The sequence below is a fragment of the Empidonax traillii genome, unplaced genomic scaffold (assembly GCF_003031625.1).
Source record: "Empidonax traillii isolate 1590-97213 ecotype Southwest subspecies unplaced genomic scaffold, ASM303162v1 scaffold340:size591717, whole genome shotgun sequence".
Taxonomy (NCBI): Eukaryota; Metazoa; Chordata; class Aves; order Passeriformes; family Tyrannidae; genus Empidonax; species Empidonax traillii.
This window is the reverse complement of record NW_020955533.1, coordinates 197772-216920: the sequence shown is the minus strand read 5'-3', so window position 1 is coordinate 216920 and position 19149 is coordinate 197772. Positions and strand designations below refer to the sequence as shown.

The 19149-nt window shown below is 41.2% G+C and overlaps 1 protein-coding gene across 6 annotated transcripts in view; it reads left to right on the top strand.

Moving 5' to 3' along the window:
• FAM13A (family with sequence similarity 13 member A) overlaps positions 1-19149 on the top strand; it is a 144197-nt gene that overhangs the window by 52204 nt on the left and 72844 nt on the right. For all 6 annotated transcript variants that reach the window (XM_027892159.1, XM_027892161.1, XM_027892163.1 and 3 more), the window contains exon 6: positions 16159-16331. In XM_027892159.1, coding sequence (XP_027747960.1) covers positions 16159-16331 — 173 coding nt within the window. The remainder of the gene's footprint in view (positions 1-16158; positions 16332-19149) is intronic.

Here is a 19149-nt window from a genome sequence, read left to right as displayed (position 1 = left end):
AAGAGATTAATTACTGAATTAATTAGGAAAGTAGGAAAGAGAGGATGAGCACAGCAGTAATGATGAGATTGTTCCAAAGATATCTCAGAATATCAAATTATCAATAAGTAAGTTTATTGTTGTCATTAAAATACAGTGCAATGTTTTTAGTAACTATTTTTTCCTAATTCTTCCTTAAGCAATCGTAATCAGATGCATTTAAAGCCTTGTGTTACAGTGTGGTAGCATGCTACAAATACAAAAGACGGTAAATTAACTGTGCAGTTCAGTATCTCTGGCACTACAGTTGACTGAGGCTGAAACTTGACAGTTTTTATGTCCATTCAACAATTTGTTGAAAAGGATAAAAGCAAGGGTAGTATTCTGTTCTGTTTTGAACTTTTCATCCAAGACAGGTAACAGTCTAGGTTGCAAGTATGCTGTTTGAATCCCTCTTACTTAATAATGGCAATGAATAAAGGAACCAGTGTAGTTTATTCTATTTGAAGAAAAAGTATAATGAATAACTAAAGCTAAGCTACTGTAGCAAGTATTTTCTCATTCCACTGAAATGTACAAAAACATTGCCAAAGTTTTCACGTAGAGAGTGCTAATTATTCAGGATGTGGCAGGCAATGTCTTTTACTGCTAGGTTCTTTCACAGTCTTTCTGCTTATATTAGTCATCTCCCTAAAATTAATTCAAGCACGTAATTGAAAATAAATATGTAATTGAATACTCTAACCCTTCCACAGATAATCCCGGTCGGTCTATCTGTCTGAAGAGATGAACATAAAGAGAAATAAGTACAGGAAGGGTAACTGAGTAAGAGACATCGCTAAGTGTCTTATACCCTGCCTATGATTTAGTCTCTCCTTTAAGGATGCCTTTGACCTGTGGTGTTTCTTCATTCATGCAGGATGAAGTGAGGAGCTCTGGAGTACTCAACCACCTGTCTTTATATTAGTGTCAGCGCTTCTTGATGTGAAAGGATTATGCTCTTGAAGAATAAATAGGTCAAAGAGTATTCTAGGGATGTTCTAATCTTTCCTAATCATTGAGGTCTCCATAGTTAATTGGTTTAAAGCTTTTATTGAGATAAAGTCTCATGCATTGTAAAATCTGCATTTTGTATGGCTTATGAAGAATCTCCCAGAGAGAGAAAGATTCTTTATCAATGGAATAGCCTCCTGAAGGAAGAGGGCCTGTTTCTTGGGCCAGTATAATTCACCCAATCTAGGTATAAGAATGCTGGGCTGGGATTTGAATGAAGTGTGTTCTTTTCTGGTTTTGGGGGGATGGACAAGTCAGCTGTGCTTTTTAGTAGTTTTTGATAATTCTTGGCTTTTGTTGCAGAATCTTACCTAAGAATCTTATTTAATGGTCAGGAAGCACTGCTATGTTTAACCTAGAGTTAAAAGATTGTCTCAGGCATGCCCGAGGGAGCTTACAGACTCCTTGAGCTGTTTGAGCAACACAAAGAGTTGAGGAGTTTTGGTATGGTGGTAATATGTCTTGTGGAAAATAACTGTCCATTATTTAGCATGGGCCTATGGAAGTTGTTGTTGTTATTATAGTGTAAGGTTAGGAAGATCTGCAAGTCCCTAAATGCGCCACATTTGCAGATGTAGGAGACGACTAGAAGTTTTACTTTATGCTAATGGACTTCTGACTGCGCTATTTGCCAATAAATATTGCTTGTCAAAGTTAGGAAATGAAGTGCTCTCTGGCTTTCCCTGTGATCTTGTCAATTCTTGCTTGAAAATCATTAAAGAAACTTAGTTCAAAACCTGGGATTTGGCAGTGTCCTGTACAGATGCTGACTATTTACTTCGGCCCAAGTACTCTTCATAGTAGAAAATTTTCCTTAGGGGCTGGTGAGACTTGATGCCATCATGAGCAGGTATTCTAGTTGGGGCGGGTTTTGGGGAGTATGAGATGGAGAGGTGGTCACGGGCAGCTATTGACAGTAAGCTGGGCTTAGGTAATTCTTCAGACGCGAACAGTAACACTGTTGAACACACACAGTTGAGCAAAACAAAGCTTGTTTGTTTGGTATCCGATATGCTGTACTGGAGGTTGGTTTTGTTTTGTTTTGTTTTGTTTCACGTGGGAATAAAAAGTATGCAACTGCTAATAAGCCTTACTCCTTAGAACATTCTCTGGAGATCTGTAATGGTTAGAAGAGTGATGCTGATATAGTACTTCTGCATGAGATGCATGCTAGTTATTTTGTGGCTTCAAGTTCATTTATCCCAGTTGTATAGTAGCCATGTCACTGGTTTTAAAGGAAATCAGGTTTTAAAGCACAACAGATGTCATCCCACAATTTCACAAATTACACAAGCAATGCTAAAAATCTCAAGGAATTCTCAAGCTTCAGTAATTCAGAGATGCACAGAGATGCATGTATATAATGATGTAATAATACTATTTTTTATACAAGTACAAAGGTTGACATAGTTGCATAATCTTCCTTAACAGAAACACAGACAGACAAGTGCTCTTTAAGACTTTGCAAATGTGACTCGACTGCATTTTGTCATTTCTAGTACTCTATATGGAACACAAGTGCCTGGCTTTGAAAATTATGACTTAGGTTTATTATTTGAATCCCAGTAGCAGACAGTGTTCTGAGAGTAACAGAGTCAGATTTCTGAAGATGTACAGTTATTTAATCTATGCTAGTAGAATTAGGGTTTAGTATAACTATGGTAAAAAATACCTTAATTGTTTTTTGGTTTTATTTTTCTTTCTTTGTTTGTTTGTTTGGGGGGTTTGTTTGTTTGTTTTAATCTGCAAGTTCACAGGATGCTTAGGAAAAAAAATATATATTCCAAATTATGCTTCATTACTGAAGTATGACATTACTGGAAATAAGCACATATTCTTTCTACTTTCTGGATTTTAAAGGGTAACGTCAAACAGATTGCCAGTCCTTCAAGAGCTAATATGCAAGAACAAAACATTGACAACAGTGGATTCTCAGCTTGAACTGTGTTGAGGATTTTGGTTTTGCTTTGTTTATTGTAAGTTTTCCAAGTAGCCTAGGAACTCAGGCAGCCTGAAAATGTGACTGTTAGTCCTGCTTGGTGTTTTCTAGGAGCTTTTGTCTTTCAACTTGCATCTATTGTTTCAACGGTGGTGAGTTCTTCCCCTTGTCTTAACACAAAGATATGCTGTACAGTTAAAAGAAAACAGCTAGTTTATAGGAAGAGTGGTATAATCTCATGGTAATGTTTGCCTTGTAAAAACCAGCATGAATTGAAAGATAATAGGGAAGGAACAGGAGATTTGCAATTGTTGGAATAAACTATAAATAAGATCTTTTCACAGAGAACCAGAAAAATACACTTGTGTACTCTCTGCCCAGTGTAAATAAGATCTCTTGCCAGAGCCTGTACTGAGCAGACTTTTGGAGGTTAATGTTTAATAGGTTCTTAGCTAGTGCTGCTTGCTGTGTTGTCAGTATGTGCTTCTCTGCTCCGTTGAAAGCATTATTTTGTGCAAACTAAATGCATTTCTATACTGAAACATATCAACCTACATGAGCTGTTGCAGAATGCATGACGGAACAGTAAATAGTTGCTATCAGAGGGTTTCCTGCTTCTAGTTCACGCACTTTTGTTCTCATTTTTTGCCTCTATTCAGCATAATAGAAGCAATTATCGTACCGCCTGATTCCTGCAATCCCTGTCTGTTGCATGCTTATCTTAATAGCATTCAGTCAGTGGCAAGCCTAGTCCTACGTTAACTGCAGGAATGTTGATTTCTAACTTTTGTTAGCAAGTGACAGAAGAATCTGATCTAACGCACCTACGTGACTCACTTGAGTTATTTGTCTGCAGTGACTTGTACTTATAATTGGAGGTGTAGTTCTAATGAAGATACAAAGCCACGAAAATGGGAGATAGAAAACACCTATGAGATCACCTGGAAGATTCTGTTAGAGTACAGGATGTATTTTAACTCCTTTTCTAGTTCAGAGGTGAATGATCCAAGAAGAGGATCATTCCTGTCCTTTTTTTGCTGGATTGTTGCATGATCTAGTGGAATTTCTAGTGGAGTCTCAGCTTATCTGTATTATCCAGTGTTGATTCAGAGGGCCATAAAAATGTGCTAGTTGAGCTTGGGCACGTTTAGTGCCAGTTTATTGGTATGCCTGAGAGTGCTGCTTCACCTCTGTTCAAAATTCCTAAGGCCTGAACCTGCTTTTTTTTTAGAGTTTGTAAACAGCATTCTTTATTGCTGAGAAGGAAAAGGAATTGAAGGGTGGGTAGCTGGAGTCAGCCTTTACAGTCATCCTTTCAGTTGTTCAGGTTCCCTTAGTAATGATTTGGCCATATGGTATTTCAGGGCAGGAGAAATTTTCCTTGAGGGATTTGTCTGCACTTTATGGGATATAGCACAGTTCCAGCCAGTGCCAGCAGTGTCTTTTAGGCAGCAAATTCTTTCATTACTGTGTAATTCATTGTCATGCTGTGAACAGAAGTACCATACATGGAGAAAGACAGGTTTCTCAGCAGCTTTGAACTTTCCAACCTACTTACATGGACTTCAGGGGAGCAGCTCTGAATTTTGGCACAGCTGCACATTTTTCTAAGGAAGAAATTCTTTGGCAAACACTTACTTGTTTACACCTCAAACAATTAGCCAACAGGAGGGATGGAGGAATGTGATGGGCGCTGTACTGACTTACCTCTGTTCTCTTGCTTTTGACGGTTAACATTTGCCCTTTAACAGCATAGCACATTGTTACAGAGCATTTGCTTTAAGATTCCTTCACTGGAGGTGACATTTATTTTAAGAATATATTGAAATGTCAAATGATGTCCATTGTAACTACGGTAACCTACCATAACTTTTATTGCTCTCACTATTGTTCTGACTGGGCAGGTGAATACGGACATGAGCAGAAAGTCTGTAGGAAACTGAAAACAGGAGTCATCACCATAGTTGGCCTTTTAAGTTCATTTCTACATCTGTCCTGGGACTGTGATCATCTGACCATCTTTGTGCTTCTTCATCTTTTGTTCAAACATCTTCTGTTCAAACTGGGAGAGTCCAAAGAAACCAAGTGAAGAAAGGGCAGAAGTTATTCCCAGAGGATTAGTGTCCCATCAGTTTAAGGGGCTGGTGCAGTGTATCTGCTTTTGAAACCAACCTTGGGACTCATTGCCAAAGCTTCACATGGTAATTTGAGGTAGCACGATGCCTGATATCTCATCAGCACCTCTGTGCTTGATACTGCTTAAAAATGCTGAAGCTGAAGGAGAACCATCAGTATGGAGCAAAGGCCATAGGAAATACTCAGTCAATTGCTGTGGCCAAGAAATGGTAGGTCCATGTTTTCAGTCTCCGTATGTGAAACAGAAACACAAGGGGGGAAAAAAGGAAATACCATTTACAGTCCACTAACTGGTTTTACTTATAATGCTGTTTTGTCCTTGCTTTATACTGGATGGTGATGTTGACACATACATAAGATTAATCCCACAGCATAAAAGAACCTACAGCCATTCTGCTGTGTTAAGTGCATTACCTTGGAGTACAGACACAGGAGCTGAAGAGTGGGAGTTGGAGATCCTTGGAGTTTAAAACTGAATTTTTGAGTGACTTTGCAAAAGTATGTGGAAGCAGGCTTATACATGGGGCAGATTTAGGTTACCAGCAGGTCATATGATGACATGATTACATGAATTTAAAAGAGGAAACTGAAAAAAAACAAAATCCAAACCCCAAGGTTAGAGTCTTTCTCAGTGCAGTGACACAAACACAGTATATGCCAAACCATAAGCTGCTGGAAATCTCTAGGAAGGAGTACAAGAGAGGATTGTTTCATATTGTCCTGAAAATATATATACAAAAGGAATTTGGTATTACCTCAAGAAAGAGGAGGTATTTTTGTTATTGTGTAATTTTCCCTGTATATTTCTTTGAAACTATGCGTTGTATCTCTCCAATGCGAAGGCATACATGCTTGTTTTGTTTTTTAGTTTTTTATTTAGCCCATCAAGGAGTCCTCAACGTGCTTTTTGCTGGGATTCCTCATGGGTGGCTGCAGTTGCCAAATCAGACTTAAACATTTCATTCCAATTTGCAGTGAACTGGCTGCGCACTCAGCGGCAGCATGCTGTTCTCTGCTGCATCTGCAGACGCCCAGTTTGCAAAGTCTGCATCAACCCCACTCCTTCCTCTCTTCTTGGATAAAGCTCTCTTCACCCCAGTTCAGAACATTGTCTGCACTTAGGCGTCCTTTGGCAAACAGATGCCACCCAGCAGTCGGCGATCGCTGGGAGCTGGTTGTATCTTCTGGCTTGAGGCCCATACATCTTGTCACTTTTTGGCCTACATCCCATGCACGCTGCATGCCTGCAGCATTTTGGCAAAGCTGCCTGTAAAGCTGCACAGGGCAGGAGGCTGAAGGGATTCCCTTAGGCAAATGTGCCTGGTTTCCTGCAGAAAAAGGGCCTTAGGGTGTTGCTGGTTCACTCCAGCAACTGCCTGTTGTGCGTGTACCATAGAGAGTCCCAGGTTTGAAGACAAGCTTACTGCTGGATTGTTTTCTTGAATTTGAATGTTTTTAGGACAGTATAGCTTTAGGCTCAGATTACATCTTTCTGAAGTGTACAATTTTTATATTTAGCCTTCAGGGAAAATTTGGAATTTCTTCACAGGGTGTGCTTTGACTGGCTTGTAAGAGACATGATTTTAACCTTGAAAATGTACTGAAACAAGTTTATGAAATTCACAGCCAGTGACAGTAAACTACCTCTGGAAATGCAGTAGCTGCATAGCTGTGTTGAATTTCTTGGGTTTTCTGAGAGCATTTGCTGGCTCCTTACCTCTGGAATCATGCAGTGTTTGCAAAGCTTTTAGATGTGTGTTTACTTTCAAGCATTTAAGCAGTTCTGCTGTTCGCAGTGGCTTCTGTCAAATATGGAGGCTGTAGTGATGTTTCTTGAACTCTGTCAGGCTTGGTGCTGTGACCACTTCCCTGGGGAGCCTGTTCCAGTGCGTGATCACCTTCTGTGTGAAGAACCTTTTCCCAGTATCCAGCCTAAAACTCCCCTGACACAATTTCATGCAGTTCCCTTGGGTCCTGTCACTGGTCTCCTCATAGAAAAGATCAGTGTCTTCCCCTTCTGCTTCCCCCAGTGAGGAAGTTGTGGACTGCCTTGAGGTCTCCCCTCAGTCTCCTCTTCTCCAGGATGAACAGATCAAGTGACCTCAGCCGCTCCTCATACGGCTTCCCCTCAAGGCCCTTCACCATCTGCATTGCCCTCCTTTAGACATTCTCTAACAGGTTAATATCTTTTCTATATTGCAGGGCCCAAAACTGCACACAATATTCAAGGGAAGGCCTCCCAGAGCAGAGCAGAGCAGGACAATCTCCTCCCTTGACCAGCTGGTTTGCCTGATGCCCCCCAGGACAGGGTTGGCCTTCCTGGCTGCCAGGGCACTGCTGACTCATATTCAACTTGCCACTGACTAGGACCCCCAGGTCCCTTTCTGTGGCACTGCTTTCCAGCTTCTCATTCCCCAGTCTGTACAAACATGTGGGGTTGCCCCATCCCAGGTGCAGAATCCAGCACTTTCCCTTGTTGAACTTTATATGGTTGGTGATTGCTCAGCCCTCTCATTTGTCAAGGTCTCTCTGCAGGGCCTCTCTGTCCCCGAAGGAGTCAGCAGCTCCTCACAATTCAATGTCTTCGGCACTCTTAGTGAATACTAAGAGTCCTGCCTCCAAGTCATTTATGAAGATGTTGAAGAGCACAAGGCCAAGGTGGAGGAGCCTTGTGGAGCCCCACTAGTGACAGGTCACCAGTCTGATCTCACCCCATTCATCGTTACCCTTAGTGCTTGACCTGTGAGCCAATTGCTCACCCACCACGATGGGTGTCCAGTTGTGTGCTGAACAGTTTGTCCAGAAGGATCCTGTGAGAGACAGTATCGAAAGCTTTACTAAAGTCCAAAAGGATTACATCAGCTGTCTTCCCTTGATCAACTAGGTGGTTTACCTTTGTCATAAAAGGAAATTAAGTTTGACAAGCAGGACTAGGATGTGGTTTAAAGGAAGATAATATTCAACTCTTTGAATCCAAAGAGTCTTGTCCTTATTAAGGCACCTAAATTTGAATAAAACATCAAAACTTCATTGAACTTTAAAGCTTCATACACTTTAGGACTGCATCAAACTTATAACTTTGATATCTGAGTAGGGCAGAGTACAGAGGAGGTGTTTTAGTGATCCAGTGCCTAAAAATATAAGTAGAGTAAGAGAAATCCAAATTTGGCAGTGGCAGCTGCACATATTGTAAGGATGACCGCATTTATCGTGACTTTATGATTTCAGTGTGGCAGTTAATCAAGGCAGGATTTCAGGCTTGGTTCTGAGTATGGAAGAGAGCTGGTAACTGAATTATTTTGCAAGTAAGTGTTGACTCTGCTAAACCTGATAAGGATTACAGAGCTATTGATCTTTGTCTCCCAGTGTCAGTAATTTAAGATGATGAGGCATCTTTAATTTGAGGAGAACTTCATAACTGTAATATGTGTCCGTGGTTTTAAAATCAATATTGTAGGTGGTAGGTGAAGTGATGAATCAAGGAATGGAATCTGTGTTTTGGCAAGTATTTAAGCACAAGCCCATTTTAGTAAGACAGCAGCTTTGCTAAAGACAACTGTTCTCTTGCTCTAAGCTTAGTCCAGGCTTAAGGTCTTAGAATCATAGAATGTTTGGGGTTGGAAGAGACTTGTAAAGGCCATCTAGTCCAACCTCCCTGCAATGAGTAGGGATAACTTCAACTACATGAGGTTAATCAGAGCCCCGTTCAACCTGACTCTGAATGTTTCTAGGGATGAGGCATCCACCACATCTCCGGGGAACCTGTTCCAGTCTTTTACCCCTGTGATTTTTAAAAATTTCTTACTTATATCTAGTCTGAATCTACCTTCTTTATCATAATATGCCCTCATAAAAACTCCCTCTCTGGCTTTCTTATAAGCCTGTTTTAGGTACTGGAAAGCTGGCATAATGTCTTCCTGGAACTGTCTCTTTTCCAGGCTGAACAACCCCAACTCTCTCAGCCTTTCCTCATAATAGAAATGTTACATCCCTCTGATCATTTTTGTGGCCCTTCTCTGGACCAGCTTGAACAGATCCACGTCTTCCTTTTGCTGAGGACTCCAGAGGTGGATGTAGCACTGCAGGTGGGGTCCAACCAGAGCAGAGGCAGAATTACCTCTTTTGATCTACTGGTCACGTTTCTTTTGATGCAACCCAGGACACAATTGGCTTTCTGGGTTGCAAGTGCACATTGATGGGTCTTGTCCAGCCTCTCATCCACCAACACCACCAAGTCCTTCTCAACAGGGCTGTTTGATCAATCTGTTCATCCCTCAGCCTATATTGGTACCGGGGGTTGCCCTGATTTGGGTGCAGCACCTTGCACTTGGCCTTATTAAACCTCATGGGATTTCCATGGACCCACTTCTCGAACTTGTCCAGGCTTCTCTGGATGGCGTCCTGTTCTTAAGGTGTGTCCACAGGACAAGAAGTGTGAGATGAATGTAACTGAAAAATCTTCCTGTTGAGCTATCCCTGCCTTTGGGCCTGAAAGATATCTGGTACTTACAGCTGCAGGAGATTCATACCATCCAGATTCATCCCGGAAGTCCTGGACAGCAGTCAAAAGGTGGCAAAGCTGATGTTGTGTGAGAACTGGCTGCACTATGAAGTTTTGGAGAACAACAAAAAAACAGCATAAATACCTGTTCTAATCACTGAATAACTTGAAGGGCACTGCTGTCTCAGCAGGAATTTCCACCTGATTCTCTGGGACAATTCAGGATGACCTAAACCCTCTGGCAAAAGTCTGTGCCTTCAAACAAGGCGTGGTGTAATTCACTGTCACTGTCGTTACCATTAACTAAGTTTGGTAGAGAGCTTACAGCTCTGTGTATGTGTGGTTAGAAATCTCATTGAAATACTTAGTGGTTTTAAATGGAGTAAATGGATTGTATTTGTTTCAAGAGGTATTAGTGGCCAGATACCAACTTTGGTTAACTTTGGCAGATGTCTCATTCCTTGGTTATTTTACTGAACAGGACTGGTTGAATCAGGTCAATTAGCTGTCAGGCAAGAGCTGGCTAATGGTCTCCCTTTCTTAGTCATTCATGAAGCAGAGGTCATGCTGATCAGTGGATACAATGATGTGTAAGCTTTGTGCTGATAGCTAGTCAAATTGAGACTAGAGTGAGAAAGAAAGCAGCATTCCAGATTTCCTTGCATCGCTCAGCCACTTAGATTTTTGAAAAGAAATGTGCCTTTTTCACTTCTGTGGAATATTTGTATTGATATAGACAACTTGTAAGTTGAAAGAGCCCTAGGGTGACAAAATAAGAAGCCCTTCAAAAAGTGATTTGGAACTCTTTGTTTTGGTGGACAACCCTAAGAATTCCATTTGTGTATCAAGCAAGTTTTTGAGTGAGATTTCTCTCCTGTCTGGAACAGAACTGTGCTCATGCAGCATTAAAGCATATACAGCATGTTCTTCTATTTAAGTACCTCATGGGTTTTTTAATGAAAACCTTATAGAAATATCTTTATTATCCTTTCAATTGTAACATTTAAATATAAACACAAAGCTAGTTTCTTTAAAAAGTTTTGCATATACACTTCATAATTACTTACTCAGATGGGTATGAATTGTCCAGTTATTTACATGTTCATGCTTAGGTTGGGATATTGGAAGTTTTTCTTTTCCTCCTTGAGAACATGAGTGATGTACTCAGATTTCTGAGGATGACCTGTGCCAAGGATCTGTGTCTTTGCACCATGTTGATTCATATGCACAGGGCTCTCCAGACTCATCTTGGTGTGGAGCAGTCCCAGAAAAAGATTAGTCACCACACCACGTCAGATCTTTAGAATACATGGCATATTTATCTTTGACCTTTGAACCCAGGAACTCCTGAAACCTCACAGGAAGACGAAACATCTCTGTGATGCACCCAGTCACTTACAAAGAATCTTGGTGGTGGTATTGTTTGGGATGATGGCACCTTGACTGGTCAGGTTATGCCTCTAGGGGAAAGGTTTTCTTGCACTTTCTTCAACATTCATCATGACGTATGTTTATAGCAGTCATAAAACTGACTGGTCTCTATTAAGACTGCAAACACAGTTTCCTGAATCTGAACTTTGAAACAACAAAACTTGAAAGCCAAAGGCAGGATATATTGCAGGTACAATATTTCCTTGTGGTTTTTCTGCTCTTTGGTGTTTTGATTATCCTTTATTGTGCCTGTCCCTTTGATTGTCAGTAGCACCTGATACTGTTTTACTTGTATTTTGCTGGAATGAAGGTGTATTTGAAATTACAGAGTTGGACATTTCAGCAGAGCTCATGCTTTCAGTGGCCACAGTCTGTAGCTATAATGTAACAGCCCACAATATACCTGGTCCAGGCTGAGTCTGATCTTTGTCAGATGCAGTTTGAGCTTAAGCTACACCACATAAAAAACTTAAGGGAAACAAAAATCAATTTATTTTTTCTTCAACAAAAACATCCCTATTCTCTAAGGTTGTCCTTGGATTTATTGGTGTCATCTTCCAAAGTGAAGCTTTTCATGTATTTACAAAGATGCAGAGATTACTGTTCAGCAGACCATAGTGGGTTAGATTGTGCCTGGGTGAAAGTGCTGCTTTGACAGATGCCACACTACAATAGGCATCTCATTATGCAGCAGTTCATACATTCAGTTCATTTGCTGGATAGATAAGATTGTCAAAGGGGAAATTAAAAAATCTCTAGAATTGTTGAAATTGAAGGGACTTCTGATGGTGATCTTGTTCAGACCTCCTGCTCAAGCTCATCTATAGCAAGTTACACTGGGCTGTGTGCAGATGGATTTTGGATATTTCCTCAGATGGAGACTCCTCCAATACCTCTTTGGGCAGTCTGTGCCAAGGCTTTGTCACCCTCACAGTGAAAAAGTTTCCTGATGTTTGGAGGGAACTTCCCGTGTTTCAATTTGTGCCCATTGCCTCCTGTTGTGTCACTGGGCACCACTGAAAAGACTTTTGGCTCCATTCTATTTACACTCTCCCTTCTCTCTTCTGTCATCTAACAGCTAAATGTGCTTGTCTTCCTAGAATCATCTTGAAAATGCATAACCTATAGCATTTTTGTCCTCGCTTTGTAAGGTAATGTTCTCAAGCTTAATTGCATGAAACTTAGGCATGTGCATGAACAGAGAAGTTTGCCAAAAAATTTTCTGTATGAGAGCTCCACCACTCAAAAAAGCATTTAAGCTGCCTCTCACTGTAGTTCTTTAATCTGCTTTGTGAGGAATTCAAATTACAGAAGTCTTTGCCTGCCCACAGACATATCTTCATCTCAGTGGCACCCCAGCGAATTGCGGCTGTTACGGTAGTTGTGCAGGTGGCTTTTTCACACGGTCTGTAAAAACTGTGGAAGGAGATAGCAAACATTGTTCCTCCCTATTGTTGATAAGGATTGAAGACACAATACTTTAATGAAAAACATTTATTTAACTTTTAATGCATATGAGTTCAAGGAATATTTTTCTACATCGAATCACGGAAAAATTCGAGTTGGGAGTGACCCATAAAGGTCATTGTGTCCAGCTCCCTGCTCCTCAGTGTATTTTGGTACTGATGCAGCTGAAAGCAGTTTTATACGGAAAGAAAGTCTGTGTAAGTTTGTTTCAGGTGTAAGGTGCTATTACTTGCAGACTATATGGCTAAAGAAATAACTGAAGTGCTATGATGTTGTTTTCCAAAGCTATCCAAATACTGGCTTATAGACCATCTGGAACAGCGGACAGGCAACATTGGTTCCTTCCACTTCTTAAGGATTTTGAAGTGCCCTAAAAAATGCAGTGGTAATCCTAAATGTGAATGTGATCTTTCAAACAGAATTTTCCTGCAGAACTTGTGTGTGATTAGCATGCCTTTTATTGGAAGTGCCTGCATGCAAGTGATCTTTTACTACCAGAAAATGAGAATTGAAGACTGAACGAATTTTTTTCTTCCTTTTAGAGCACCAGAATAATAAATAGATTTTTTTTATAGAATTCGCTAGTACAAGGAGCTTCTGTAAAATCAGTGTAAAGTCCATGAACAATTTGTACAGAAGGATTCTGATACGTGCTGTTCAGCAGATGTTGCCTGTTTGGTAGTGCTTCTTGTTGGGTAAGGCAAATTCTGCGGTACCTGGTAGCAAAATTATTAGCTTTGTAAATTGTGTTCTTGAAATCAGGATGCACATGGTAAGGGAGGGGTGGAAAGGCTTGTGTCCTGCTGTTTTCCAGGCTTCGATGACTATTGCCATATGTAATATATTGTAGAAGTTGTCTGTTTTGCTTACACCCACATGTGCTTCTGTAGAGTAATAATGGAAAAATGTGTAGGATCTGCTCTGGTTTAGGGGTCTGTCTTATGTACAGTCACCATTTTTGTTACTCTGGTGAAGAGCTTGTGTGATGTGCATGACATCAGCTCTAGTGGCTCATGGTGAAGTAGCACCAAAAGGCTACGGTAAGAGGTGATCTGCTGGAGGATGTGAAGGCTGCGCAGAGGGATCTGGACAGGCTGGATGGGTGGCCAAGACCAATTGTATGATGTTCAACAAGGTGAAGTGTCGCATCCAGCACTTGAATCACAACAGCCCCAGGCAGAGCTACAGGCTGGAGAGCTGTCCAGCAGAAAAGGACCTGGGGTGCTGGTCAACAGCCACTGAACATGAGACAGCAGGTGGCCAAGAAGGCCAGTGACAACCTGGCTTGTATCAGAAATAGTATGGCCAGCAGGACCAGGGCAGTGATACAGAGTCCCTCTGTACTTGGTACTACTGGTGAGGCCACACCTCAAGTGCTGTGACCAGTTCTGAGCCCCTCACTACAAGAAAAACCTTGAGGTGCTGGATCAAGTCCAGTGAAGGGCAAGAGACCTGGTGAAAGATCTGGAGTTGAAGTCTTATGAGGAGCAGCTCAGGGAGCTGGGGATATTTAGACTGGAGAAAAGGAGGCTGAGGTGAGATCTTTACAACTACCTGGATGGAGGTTATAGTGAGGTGAGAATCAGTCTCTTCTCTCCAGTAGCATGCAGTAGGATAAGAGGAAGCAACCTTGAGCTGTGCAACTGGAGGTTTCAGTTTGGTATTAGGAAAAATGACTTCACTGAAAGGTTTGTCAAGCACTGGAACAAGCTCCCCTGGGAAGTGATTAAATCACTCTCCCTGGAGATTTAAAAGGTGTGTAGATGTGGCATTTAGGGAAATGTTTTAGTGGTGGACTTGGCAGTGTTAGGTTAATGGTTGGACTAATGATCTTAGAGGTCTTTCCCAACCTAAACAATTCTATGATTCTATGTCCCCATGCAAGCATGACAGACAACAGTCTGCAGAAAAGCTAAAATGGCTGGCTGCAAGTTTTCAGTGGCAAAAGAAGGGCTTAACAGCCATTCCATCGGAATTCAGTGAGTTAGTGCCTCCAGATCCCAGGCCCTGCTGCCTCCTGTTGTGATTCTTTCCTGTAATGCTCCCTGTCTCCCTTCCTCCCTGTAGACATGGTTTTCCCCTTTCAAATCACATCACTGCTGTCATTCTGTAGCAGCTGAGAGGCACAGCCTGGTGTCCATGTGCTGTGTAGCCAGTTCCCATGGTGCCAACAGCCACAGACTGCTGCAGGTGGTGGACTAACAGAGTATTGCTGTATGGCTGGAAGCCAGCAGAGGGTACAAAGGTGAGATCTTGACTTTGGGCAAAATGCCCATTGACGTCAGTGAAGGCAGGATCTCACCAAGAGCATGCAGTCCAGAGGCTGAAGCTGGGAAGCTCTCTCAACACATATCTCTGGTTTCCCTTTGCTGCTGATATATGTTTTATTTTTCATTTTATTCTCTTCAGAGCTCAGTAAGAAGCAGCCTTCTGTCTCGTGAAACTTTTCAACACACACACACACAAAGCAACCATGAGTGGAACAAAGCACTAGAAACAGAAGTATAATGAAAAAATTTACAAAAAATCTTAGGGTAAGTCAGGTACAAAAGGGTTTAGGAGTTCAGGAATTCCGATTTACTGTCCAACTATAATAACTACAGCAGACAGCAGAACTGGTAAACAAATGGATAATTAAAGCCATTAGAAGCCATCAGCATTATTTCTGGCAAATTCTCACTAATCAAAAACAAGGAAAAGATTGTTGCCATATCTGAAATAGAAGTGTGGGGGTTTTATTTGAATTAATGTGTAACAATGTTGTGAAACTCCCAGCCATAGGATCTTGCAAAGGCTAAAAACAGAAGTGAAAACAAGAGAAAACTGAATTTAATCACCAAGGTTGGGTTCAATGTTTGCTGATTAAACACAGTGAACCAGGTGCAATGACCAAGTCAAGAAAAGGTCCTGTAACACAGAATTCCAAAAGCTGGGGCAGTGCATGAAGAGCAGACCTCCGAACTTGCTCCTCTTCTCCCTTGGGCATTCTTTATCTGCTGCTGATGCTGGACAGCTGTCTGATGAATCACTGTCTCTTATGTTCTGTATGCTTCCCTGATAGGTCCGAGCAAGATCCCTGGCCTTCCTGTAGATGGATTTGGTGGTGCTTGGAAACTTTGCTTATATTTAGGGAGCCCAGCTTCCAACTCTATGTCCTGGCCCAGACCAAGACATAGACCAGTCCTCAGCAAAGAGCACCAATCCATAATGTTTTCATCCTTCTTGAGAATTTTTTTTTTCAGGGTATTATATCAATTGTCATTAAAAATGGTGTGAAGGGTGTTGAGAAGAGGTGTATAACTACTTTTACCATCTATTTCTCCAGTCATGTTAAGAAGCAAATTCAATGCAAACTTTTTTAATCTCTCTCCTGCGATGCAGAAAATAAGAGTTTATTTTACTTACCTTTCTTTTCTTAATTTCATTCTTGCCTCTGCTCTTTCAATAGACACACCTTTATTTTTCTTTAAATAGGCTTTATCAAGCAGAATGTTTGACTTATATGTATATTATAATATTGTTTTGTACCTTGTCTTATTCTTTGCTGCTTGTGCACTGGTACGGAATGCCTTTCTGTTACAGATTATCTGAAAAGGCTGCTCTGGCCTTTCTTCCTTTCACATTTCAATTTCCTCTCTCCTTGCTTCCATAGATGACCAATTCCACAGTGGAACGATCCAACCAAATGTGCCGAGCACCACAACCAGGCCGGTCAGATGGAATACCTCGGGTCAGCCTCCATTTAACAGACAGTGGTTCACATGGGAAGGAGATGGACTTCACAGATGAAATCTCCTTCACTAACAGTGATGTGTTTTTCTCCAGGTTAGTGTTCCTTTCTTGTCTTTGTATTTGTCTCCTTGTTTGTTTTGTACCTGCACCTCCAGCTCTGGGCTTTTTGAACACTTACAAAATATGCTGGGGTCTAAGGCAAATTAATGTGCCTATTCCTGTTAAATCTACACACTCCAAAGCCAGCTGTGTGCTTTGGTTTGCCTTTCCAACATAAAATTTCGAGGTAGGCTGCTTGGTGAAGGAGTGCAGATGGACAGGACTGATATATAATCAGGCACTAGAAATTACACCAAGAACAAGATGTAACTGCAATGTCAGGTGTCTCCTCTGAATAATCAAGTGTATCTGATCTGCCCAGTTTAAGTGTTAACAGATGGCTGACTTCATTCTCACTCTCAGCCCGAAAGGAAGGAATTTTGGAGGGTTTTCTCTTTCTGGCTAGAACAATGCTAATTCTACTATTTTTCAGACAAGACAGAATCAAAGAATATATAGAGAATATCTATAAGATTATCTGTCTGGATTTATCTATGCAAGTCTATTGGTTTAAAGCATCTACAAAAGTATCTCTCTTAAAAGATTATTTTGAGTTTTGGTTGCTGGCACATTGTTTATTAGGTGAACAGGTGATGGGCAGTTTGCTTTCTTGTAAAGTCCTTCCCAGAACATCAGGCTGAACCAGGATCTATTTTTTGTTCTCGGGATATTGAATTGAGTCTGTCATTCTCTCTCCTCTTGTGTCTAGTGCAGCACATGAAGGATTCAGGTTACTGTGGGAAATTGCAGTGTGCTACTGAAAGAAGGAGTTGGCCTAATGTGGGAAATGGTGCTATTTACATGTCATGAAACACAACACCGCAGTGTCTCAGCACACCAACAGGAACACAAAGCAGAGGCAGTGCTGCCAGACACATAACTGAGTGACTTCACTGTGTTAGCAGGAGATGTGTGCTGTTCTCAGCACTCGTGCAGACAGACAGCACTCAATTTACAAGTTAGCAAATCATGCACTGACACCAAATTTTGATTCATAGTAATGGTTGTGAAACCCTTGCAGGCACTTGTGCTCTCTAAGTTCTAGCTGCAAAAGTTCTAGTTGCACTCTCCCCAAACTTCCCCCAAAGCTCCTGCAGCCAGAACATATCAGGTTTGTTTACATGGCTTCATTAATCCAGCTCCTTTTACTGAGATGAGTTAGGAAACGATTACCAGAGCAGGTCATCTGGCAAAACTGAGAAGGCAATATAGTTCTACCAGCTAGACAGGGCCAAGCAAGTGGGGCCGGGTCAGAAGCTACAGCTTCTTGTGTTGATATGCTGGAGCTTGGCAGAGAGTGTTCCCCTGCCTGTATTCTGCTGCGTGTTGCAGGATGTAAAGGGAAATGAAGTGCTCTAGGGTTGAAACAAAGGACTGAAGAGTCTTGTGTCTGGGAAGGTATGTGTGACTGACGTACTTCATGAGATTACCCCAAAAACTGCTATTCTTTTAGGAGAACATTCCCCAAAAGATGTAATTATTTGCTGTAGTAATTCATACTTTCTTGTCAATGTGTAATTGCTTAGACGAGTACAAGTATGGAACAGTTGGGCCAATATCGGCACAGGACATTAAGCACCAAATGAGATGTGTTTGTAATTAGGCAGAAGCCTAATCTCCATGCTTAGGCCTTGAGGTGAAAGATGTCTAATCTAAGATCTCTTCTTTTATCTGGGAAATTAATAAACTGTAGAAATTAATTCTCTTGTAATCCCATTTTGTTCAAGAATGCCCTAGTTTTCTGTCCTCTATCACACTTCTGTACTTATTTACCTAATTAGTTTTAATATCCACACCGCTCTTCGTGTCTGGTACTTTTGTGTCAGTGATCTGCTGCTGCTGGAGGAAGAGCAGGTAGTGTTTGTTGTTTCCTACCCAGCACCACGATGGCAGGCTGTTGGGAAGGACGGGATGCAGACAAGGCCTTGGAATACCCCTAAGAGAAAGAGCGCAGAGAGGTCTCTAGCAGACATAACACACTTGAGGTGTCTGTGCAACAGGCAGAAACCCCTATTCCCTGGCATTAATGTAGTGCTCTGATATATCAGAAGTGGTTTTAAACGTGCTTTTGGAAGCCTCGGGTCAATCCTGTGTAATTTAAGCCCACACTGAGGTATTACCTGGTTTTATTTCAGTGCAAGGCTATTTTTAGGAGTTTCCAACTTTTTTGACAGAAGGACTCTGGCATCTGACCTAGATTATAAAGTGGTTTGCAAACACAATGCTATTCTTGTTGGGAGGTTTTGTGTCACAAGGTACTAATGGTTCTCAAATAAATGTTATCATTAATTATATGTAATTATCAGATACATTTTAGTGAGATTGCTGTATCTGTTCAGCTATGATATGATCTTTGTTAGAAAGGAATAAAGGTTGTTCTTGGCAGTGATAATCATTTGCTGCTTCATGAAAACAACTGTGGTTTGTTCCCTTTCCATGCTCAGATACTATGATATGGGTGGATTAGAAGAGGATGAAGGGTTACACACAACAGTAGATGCAGAACTCCATCTTCAGTAGCTTCACAAGTATTTAACAGTGAAGAAATAACCACACACACTAAGCCTGTAAGGCCCCCTCCAGCAAGGACTGCAGGCTTTAATAAGTTTTCCATCAGTTGCATTTGGCCCTAGAACAGAGGCCTTCAGGGAGAAAATAAGAGACTTCTGGTTGATTAGTAATTTTTAATACTATTTGAAATACCTCTTAGTATGTGTCTTCATAGAGTTGTCCTTAAAGTGAAGATTTGTGTATTAAGTAGTAACTATGGTTGTGACTTACCTAGATTGACTTACCTTTTTTTTAAAATATT